We start from the raw sequence: 9554 nt of genomic DNA, 5'->3' as shown, positions 1-9554 counted from the left end.
CAAGTTCATGAAATTCTGCGACTTTAGGGGAGAAAGGAAGATAATCTGTGTAGGGGGGGTGCAGTCTGTAGTGCCCTGTGTCTGTCCCCACAGCTGGTCAGAGGTTCATGGCAGTGCTGTGCCTTTTAAATTTGTTTTTCATCTTTTTTTTTTCCCCTTTGCTGTTAATTAGAGGGCTGAAAGTGACCCATAAAATGCAGTATTGTGGGTGAACCCTTAACCTTTCTACTACCTGTACATATTCATGATACTCTGTGTGATTTGAACTTGGCCAACTAACATATATTCAACGTAGCGTCCTGCTCAGCTCTTCTACTGGATGCCATCACGAGACACGCATGGCCTCAGCAGCAGATGGCAGTGGGCAACAGTGGAGGAGAAGAGGAGGTCTTGGAGGTAGCTTGAAAGATGGAGGGAAAACGTGAAAATTGCAACAAGCTGCCTGAAAAATAACACGGTGATGAGCTTTGTTAAGTATTCACACATGCACACATGCATATGCACAACTATTTCACAGTGTAAATGTTAGCAAGTGACTTTCCCCTGTTTTCCCCTCGTTATTTGTTGAATTTTGCCATCAGACTCGTATTTCATAGCAGTACATTTGATACCCATGAAGTAAAAACATTAAAGTCACTTCAGTGACTCTGCTGTCCACTGGAGCATGCACCAGAATAATTTACAACCAAAGTACTTAACAGGAACTCGGTTCCTCATCCTCCCTGGAAAGCTGTAGGGATGCAGAAAATTGCAGTGTTTTATGGATCATTTCCATCTTAGGTCTCATTCTCCATTAGTCCTGTACAAATACAGGCAGATGTCGCAGCAATGCCTGATATGAATAGATGGGAGTGTATTATTGTAGGACTGACAGCATGTGGGTTGTTTTGGTCAGAGGAAGAGATAAGGATGTGCTTTCTCTATCCTGCAGACAGCTGCCGTGGCACTGAGCTCTGTGTGGTCCCTTCTTTCACAGTGTGTTGGGTCTGGTAGGTAGATGTGTTTAATGCAGTTCAGTGAGGAGGTTCAGTGCATTGAGACAAATAACGTGAAGTGTCCTTCTAGCCTGAATGGCTAAAAGGACACTGCTTGGCCACTGCTCCTCTGTGGTATAAGCACACATGCACTGATGGCAGAGAACAGCCAAGAGCTGTCTGAGAAAAGACAACTGAAGGGCATCACGTGCTCCTTCCACATGGTTGCCCCATAGGAATTTGCTGGTGAGTTTTCTAGTCAGACAGCTCTCCTTGTCCTGCAAAGCTCCCTTGCACATAAAGTAGGTGGTTGGCTGTGGATGGAAGGGTTGGCATGGCACCCTGCTTCCCACAGCCCCAACTGTCACCAAAAAGATTCCGAGACCTTTGGGAAAGCCCATGCCTTTGGGAGCTGACAGCAGCTCCTTGATAGAGCACAGCAGCCACAGTGCAAGACAGAGACACCCCCACGAGCAGTTCCATAGGACAGGTGGCACAAAGAAGACTCTTCTTTCCTTGTGTGCCCTCTGAACGCACTATGTTCAGCTGACACCATCAGTATCCTGCTCTTTAAACTGAGTTCATTTCATGATCTGGAGCAGTGCTTCCTCAATTCAAGGGTGTTCAAAACATCCTTTCAGGTAGATACACACACTAAACACACTGCAGCTGAAATGTCCAGGACCTGCCTGCATACAATGCCTGTTGTCCACTCATTCCAAACTCTATTATCAGATTCTGCCCTGAAGGAGGCAGCAGTGCAAGCAAAGGAGCCAGCAGAGAAGTAACCCTCACTTGCAAGGAATGCTCTGCTGCCACTTACATGTGCTTTCCCATCTGATCTGATGTGAAAGCAGCAAACGCTGAGTACTCTATAAATGGCCATTTATCCAGAAAGATGATGTCTGGCCACTGAGGTCTAAATAGCTTGGAAGTTCCATCTACAGCTTTCCTCTCTGATTCAGCTCCTGGACAATACAGCAAACCAGCTCCCAGTGAACAGGCCTTCCAGCACCCCTTGCTGATATACATGAGCTCTCTACAAAGGACATGGCAATGGCAGAGGTGGGTTTATCAACACAGGCTCAGATGTGTGCAAATATGCCACATGTGGGTGGATGAACCCTACTATGGGGGCTTCAGAAGACATGAGGTGGTGTTGAACAGGGACAACAGTCCCATTACTATAATTTCTATTTGCCCTGCACTTGCTTGGTGGTATTTATACATATCAAACAGCTGTTTAGTAACTAAAGTATTTATTTCTGTTATTTATAAACCCACCAGCTGGTCATTGAGCTTCAACCATGGCATTTTCCTACAGAGACCTGGACTCGGTGTTTGCACTCCTGTGTTATCCTAGAGGCAACAGGCTGAGATGATGCTCAGAGCCAACTGGGCATTGCCTAACAAAGGGATTGTGTGTCCAAAGGGCACAAAGCACCACCACAGAGCTTGGTTATGGTACGAAGCACCCACAGTGTTGCATCTAGAAACCATGTGCACCAACCAACCTTGACATCTAAGCAGACATCTCCAAGGGGCTCTAACAGCCATCATTCCAACTCATAACACAACAACCCTCCCATCTTTCCCTCCCCTCCATATAACAAAACCAACAACCCTTCCATAGCGCCGCTCATCACTGCACCAACAACCCTGAACTGAGCAGGCGGTCACTTCATCTCTGCAGACAGCAGGAATCCCAACAGCTGGAAACACCTGTCAGGTGGAAACGAATTGCAAAATAACAAACAAAGCAAACATGAGGAAATGTGCATATAAAAAACTTTTTCTCCTGGCATATTGTCAATAAGCAATTTTTCCTTCCGCAAGGAAAGGATTTAAGTTCTTGAATGATATTATGCTTGGAAATGTCGTTTCCTTTTCGTTAAAAAAAAAACCAAACAAACAAACCCCCAATCGACCAAAAAAATTCCAACCCCAAACTCACAAACTGGTGTTAACAAAGCAAGGTAAAAAGGACGAATCTCCCAACAATGACAACCGAAAAATAAAGGTACACATCAGCATCTGTAATCAAAATCTACTACATACTGTACTTGGGAAGTCTTCTGGGGAAAGATCATTGGCATCGAGTGAGGACATCACTATAAGTCTTGTGCATATGATATGTATGAAACAATGATGCCATTGGAGGGTGGATGGACGGACCCTTAGGAAACTGTCACTCACAAAACTGTTCCATGACAAGAGAAAATAAAAGAGATGTAAAAAGGACTGATTTCCCCCATTCCCCACCCCCCGCCCCAGTGTTACAGATTCCTTCTCATTTGACGGAAACAGCCTCTTCTAGTATCAGTTTACTTGTTTGTTTTTTTTTTTTCTTTAAAAAAAAAAGAAGAATGTCTTCAGCTTTTGTAGAAGTCCCAACAATTTCTGAGATTCACTTGGTTCCAGAGCACCAAAGAGCTTCAGCTCTCCTCTTCCATTTGCCAACAGGGCTTTCAGGAAGGACTGCTGGGCATTCCCAGAGCTGCCATCCCATGTGAGAAAGAGAAGTGCTTCTTGCCACCATTCTTTGCATTCATCTTAAGTCTCATTACTCCAGAGGTGTCTGGGCCCAGCTGCACCAACCCTTGTGCAAGACAAAATAGATGAAGCTGCTCTATTCTCTTCCTTTGGAGACTCCCATTGGTCTTGGAGCCCTTTTCAAGACTGCAATTGCTTTATTATTATTTAAAAATAATTCACTGTTTGTTTGTTTTCAAAATAGCTGTCTTTTCTTGTTCCCTTTTTCCATTGTTTTTCCATTGTTTTTCACCTCTTGGTGACTTCTCGTTGTCGATGATAGGGCATTTCTTCCTGTTGCCATGATCCTCAGAGCAGCTGCCTGTCTCTGACCCACGCAGAACACTCAGGAACTGGAGCTCAGACACACAGGGGCAGAGGGGAGCAGGGCCTCAAGGAAGTGGAGCACGAGGACACGTCGCTATCAAACCTCCACAGACTGAATTTGGTTCATCTGTGCTCTCATCACCTGGATACTGTTCAGTATTTTCTTCTGGTGTCCTGCTAAAGTGACCCCAACTCGTAGAATGTCCCTTTGGGAGGAAAGAAACAAACACCAACATAAACATCAGCAAAGATGAGAGAGAGTACATCAGAACAAGGCTTTGGAGTGTGCTATGCTGGGAGCTGTAGTCTCCAGACTGTATCCTTGCAATGGATGAATGAGAGCTAGGTGAAACCTCCACTCCTCTGCCTTCTCTTCTCCTGGTTGAACCTCTCAGTCTTTGCTTTTTCAACATAACTGCAGCACCCCCAAAGTACTGGAAACCTCAATACTGAGTGCTAATGCAATGCTCTGCTACTGCTTCTAAGTGGTCTTGGAAAAGCTTTAGGTTTTCTATCCTTGTGTTGTTTGGATTCTTGAAAGTCTGGACTCTCTCTCGTGTTTTGTGAGATAGGAATTAGAAACCTACTTTTACATACTTGGAGATGGCTGGACAGGATGTGATACACAAAGTCACAGAGTCATTCAGGTTGGAAAAGGCCTCTAAGATCATCCAGTCCAACCATCCACATAACACCAATATTACCCACTAAACCACGTCCCTAAGTACCACATCTACCACACTGTTCTGATAAGGCCATGAAACTTCTGCTACTTTATTCTCTTTGCTGAAGCGTGGCAATCTAATTTTTGCACTGCTGCTGTTTCTGATGGATATTAGGCATCTTGGGAAGATAAAGCTCACACCAAGAACATGAGTGTTACTCCACGTTAGTGCTATCTGTGATCATTCCAGCTGAGTTTGCTACTCATCTCCCTGCTGGTGGATAAATTTCAGTCATGAATCTTCTGATCAGAGAATGAATGGAATTCATAAGATTCCATTCATGCCTTTAAGGATTTTCAGTTGCCTTTTCTCTTTCCTTTAGTGTTAGGAACAGAACTTTAAGAGTGGGCATCAATGGGCCTAAATATGTTGCTAAAATATCTGCCAAATATTGAGCTAAGAAAAGGGAACATTCCACATTGGAAGAGTCTGTCAATTTGAATTTTGCTTTTATTCTGATTAGGAATTAAAACCAGTCTTTACTCTGGCTCATATCCAGCTTTTCATCCATCAGGACCCCCACGTCCTTCTCCACAAGGATGCTCTCAATTAGTTCTACTCCCAGTCCATACTCGTATCCGGGACTGCCCTGACCCAAGTGCAACACCTCACCCTTGGCCTTGTTCAGCCTCGTTAGGTTCACATTTAAGCAGATCAGCACTGAAACTACCTGCATTTGGTACAGTGAAGTTCTCTTCAGTAAATATTTAAACTTTTCTGGCTATCCCTATTCCAAGAAGAGAAGGTCTTATGGCAGTTCAGTTCCATTGATACAATTAGGTACTTCTGCAAAGACCACCAATCCTTAGAAGGTGATCTCAAGTAATGCTGTATGTTTTTCCAAGGGTAAAGGTCTTGGACTATCATCCCTATTATTCTGTCCACCCAACCAGGTGAGAAAGGCTTGTCAAAAGCGAAGGGGACACAAAGATGAGCTGAGTACCCTTGTGATAGCACTGAAGGCACACAGAGAAAACTTGGAAGGTATTGTGAAGGATGTGGTAAGGTATTGGGAAGAGTAGCATTTAATGGATGCTGAGCACATCCAAGTAAAACACTGACTTAATTAGCCTGGCTGCAATGTATCCAACAGATATATTGCAGAGAATCCACCAAATCTGGCAGGGTTGGGTTGTGGTGTGGGTCTGATGTCCCAGTTTGGCCAAAGTTCTTCTTCATTTTCCTTCAGACTTTAAGGGCCCTCTTCCTGTAGTACAAACACAGCCAAAATTACCCCCAAAGCTTTGGGGCTGTACCATGGATACACTGGAACAGTCAGAATTGCCATGTGAGTTTCCTGGCAGCAAGTAAGAGCAAAAAAAAGATGAGTTTGGCTGTTTGTGTGAATGCATTCAGATTGAGTGATAGTTTTAAAGTGTGAAATTAGGCATCAATTCCAAGAAACCTTCCTGGTTACCAGGCACAGAGACATCACAGCTCTTACAGATGGCTTTAATGCTTGGTGCTTTCCTGGCAAGGCTTTCTAAAGCTAACTGCAACCAACTACAAATCTATCCCGAGAGGCATCAAAGCCTCACTTAGCCCCAAGGGATCTCAAAAACTACCACAAATGGATTTCAGCTGTTTGCTTCCTCTGAAGAACTTGCTAAAATTCTGCCACTGAGGAAATTTTTTAGTGCATACAGGACAATTCACAACAAAGTGAAACCATGTGGACTTCCAGAGGCCTTTCTTAACCAGCATTTTTGTTGCAGCATGTTTGTCTCCTTTGCCCATAAGTCATACAAGCAAAAGGACTATGGAGTCCAGAAGTGATCTCCTGTGGTTGGAAAGGTGCCTGATGCCACTGTAAAATCTCCATTTATTCCACAGGGGGATTTTGGAGACACTAATGGCAGTTTTCATTTTCACAGTGGGGAGATGCAGTGTGAGAACGTGGGACTGAGTTCTGCAGATACAGAGCAATAGGAAATCTGGTTACAAGACTGCCTGCAGAACAGAGATGGTTTTGCAGAAATTCAACAGACCAAAAGTGGATCTGCAAGGTAACACATTCTACAAAACAACATGAAAAGAAAGCAAACTCCATTAGTGATCAGTTGTTAAGCTACTGAGACCTTTCCTTGTGCTTTGAGACTAGAAGCCTGGGCACTTACTCTACAGTCATCTGAGATACTATATCAAAGGTGGTGAAGCCAGCACTGGCAAAGCTCTCCTTGTACTGGCTCATCTTGATGGCATCCAGCCATTCATCCACAGTGTTGAAGCTGGTATAATCTGGGATTGTGCGGTCAAGTAGAGGGAGGTTAACCCTGAAAAACAGAAGCAGAGAATGATCACAACAAGCAACGGCAAGCAAGCACATGTATTTCTGCACCCTCCATCAGCTGGAATGACTCGGACCAGCATTACCGAGACCAAAGGAGATGGACAAGAGTGACTTTGACATCCTTTACTGATCCTCTTAGTGATCTCTAAAGATCTGGTGATCTTTACAACAGCTACCCAGGAGAGATGCAAGGATGGTGCCCACCAGGCCATAACCAACAGCAGCTTTGCAAACAGAACCCAAAAGACAGTAGTAAGACAGTATACATACCCAGAGGAGAGAGGTGCCATGGCTTTCAGACTATTAGGATTTCGGATCATTTTGTCTAAAGTGTTGACAATCTGTCCAAATTTGGGTCTGTGGTTTCGATCCTTCTGCCAACAGTCAAGCATTAGCTGGTGCAGGGCGTTTGGACAATCCATAGGGGGTGGCAGCCGATAGTCCTGCTCAATAGCATTTATCACCTGCAGCAAGAGGAAGAGAAATCAATAGAGTGGCAATAACATCTTCATCCCTGAATGGAGGAGCAGGCCGAAGTGGTACCTGTTTAACTCTTAATGTTCCTTTTTTAACTCCTAAGGGTGACTGTCATGGTGAGAAGGCTTTGCCTGATGCCTCTTAGGAATCTCCCTGCTGCACCATGGGACCTGGGAACATCTACAGCCTTGCCACATACAATGGAAACAGCACATGCAGAAGGGATCTTCAAGAGGAAACCTTCGCTCCCTGTCACTCTGGTAGAAGGATCTCAATGTCTCTGTCTGTTCTCACACCTTGACTATGGCCACCATAGTCAAATCTCTGGTGAGCTACCTAAGACACCCTCCTGGGGAAGGACTTGGAAGAGCCCACGCAGCCATCAAGCACTTGGCTCTGGCATTGACTGAATGATTTCCTAAGGAGCCTCTCGCTTTGCAGACAGCAGATACATCCCGCGAGGGGGCACAGCCTACATTCTCCATCCCTTTTCCCTTCCCCTGCCTACCCAGATTCTCACACCCAAGGGTCAGGAGGCTAAACTGCAGCGAGTATCTGCCATGTGCTAATTCATAGGGAGCATCAGCTGCAATTAAGTGGTGACAGCTTCTGGGGCATGATGTCCTGCGGCACAAGAAGGGGGAGAAGAGGCTGGGGAGGAAGGGGAGCAGCCAGCATGCAGCAAGATGCACTGAGGAGATGGGCATGGGCTTTGACACCCCACCAGCTGTGTGATGGAGGGAGGAGGCTGCAAGGAAAGAGGCACAGAACAGAAGGGAGAGAACAATGGGTGGGGGACAGCAGAATGCCAAGTGCACAGCGGGATGGCAAGGCAGGGAGAAGGGCAGTGACTCTGTCTGCAGTAAATGCTTGAAACTGAAAGTGATAATGAAACCCAAATGTGGATGGCAATGGCCTTTCTGAGAAGGGCTTAACACTTAACATCATTCTCTCTGGCACACAGAATTGATGTAAAGGTTTTACTGGTATGCTGGGACAAGGAAGCCATACTTCAGCCACCAGGGACTATTTTCAACAAATTCCCCACCAGGCAATGAAGAGGAACTTGCCCTTCTCTGAACCTGACACGGTGTGGATGGAGTTGTATTGACCTGAGAAATGTCTGATTTGCCATAGGGGTGGGAGGAATTGAGAGGGCCGGGTAGGAAATTTGAAGACTGCAGAGCCGGCAGAACGGTAGAGATAGAGATAGCAGTAGAGAGGGTCCTAATTTACTTCCCAGGGGCAGTTCTGAAACAAACTGAAGGCCAGGAAGATGCTGTATATGAAGGTTTTCATACCCAGGCTTGCAGAAGAGAGGTAGGCAAACCTTTGGCACACCAAAGGGTCTACCCAAGACCTTGATGTGTTAAACTGAGGGTATCTGAGAACTAGAGAGCATGAAGGACAGCTCATCAGAGAGACAATATAATAAGAAACATGAAAGATGTTGACCGTAGACACCTCTCCCATGATAGAGAAGTTTCTGGACACGCCACAGGCCACGTCTAGATATAACCATGCCTTCGCCTTGTAATCTGCTCTTGATTTCAGTGTTCCTGCTCCCGGTTTCTTAACAACTCACATCTTGATTGGTCATATCCCAGTAAGGCCGCTCGCCGTACGACATCACCTCCCACATGACTATTCCATAGCTCCACACATCACTGGCTGATGTGAATTTTCGGTATTGAATTGCCTCAGGTGCTGTCCACCGTATCGGGATCTTTCCACCCTACAGGGAAAAACAAACAACTAAGAGAGGATAGCAGCAGAAAAAGAAAGAGCAATTGAAAGAAATGCATCCAAAATACTTTTGTCTGATATACCAATAACATCCTAGAAGGAAGGGACCTCTCAACTATCCTTATCAACAGGATAGGAATGGCTTTGTCCAGCCAGCTCCTGGCAACCTTCAGGGATGATGATCCTCCTCATACGTCTCGTGACCTGTTCAGGGTTGCACCAAGCAAAATAGCTTTTCCTATTATTCAACCTGAATGTCCCAAGCTATGATTTTGTCTATTGCTCCTTGTTGCATCATATGATACCAATAAAAAACTGTTTGGCTCTGACTTCTTCTTACCTGATCTTCAAGTACTACAGGTCACTTTTAGGAGGCCACTCAGCCTTCTTTTCACCATACTAAACAAGCTCAGCTCTTTCCACCTATCTATAGTTATTGCAATCCTTGGCATGTCACAATGTCCATTGTGCTGGCAATGAATG

At 45.1% G+C, this 9554-nt stretch overlaps 1 protein-coding gene across 5 annotated transcripts in view; it reads right to left on the bottom strand.

Moving 5' to 3' along the window:
• Positions 1 to 2216: 2216 nt before the first annotated feature.
• EPHB2 (EPH receptor B2) overlaps positions 2217 to 9554 on the bottom strand; it is an 86046-nt gene continuing 78708 nt past the window's right edge. For all 5 annotated transcript variants that reach the window (XM_015882707.3, XM_015882709.3, XM_015882708.3 and 2 more), the window contains exons 13-16: positions 8911 to 9060; positions 7119 to 7312; positions 6676 to 6831; positions 2217 to 4039 (exon numbers count right to left, since the gene is read on the bottom strand). In XM_015882707.3, coding sequence (XP_015738193.2) covers positions 3931 to 4039; positions 6676 to 6831; positions 7119 to 7312; positions 8911 to 9060 — 609 coding nt within the window. In that variant the 3' untranslated portion in view covers positions 2217 to 3930. The remainder of the gene's footprint in view (positions 4040 to 6675; positions 6832 to 7118; positions 7313 to 8910; positions 9061 to 9554) is intronic.

The sequence above is a fragment of the Coturnix japonica genome, chromosome 9 (genome assembly GCF_054131305.1).
Source record: "Coturnix japonica strain WE chromosome 9, WE-NBRP24, whole genome shotgun sequence".
NCBI classification, from domain to species: domain Eukaryota; kingdom Metazoa; phylum Chordata; class Aves; order Galliformes; family Phasianidae; genus Coturnix; species Coturnix japonica.
Note: the sequence above shows the minus strand (reverse complement) of the source record. Positions and strands in the feature narration are given on the sequence as shown.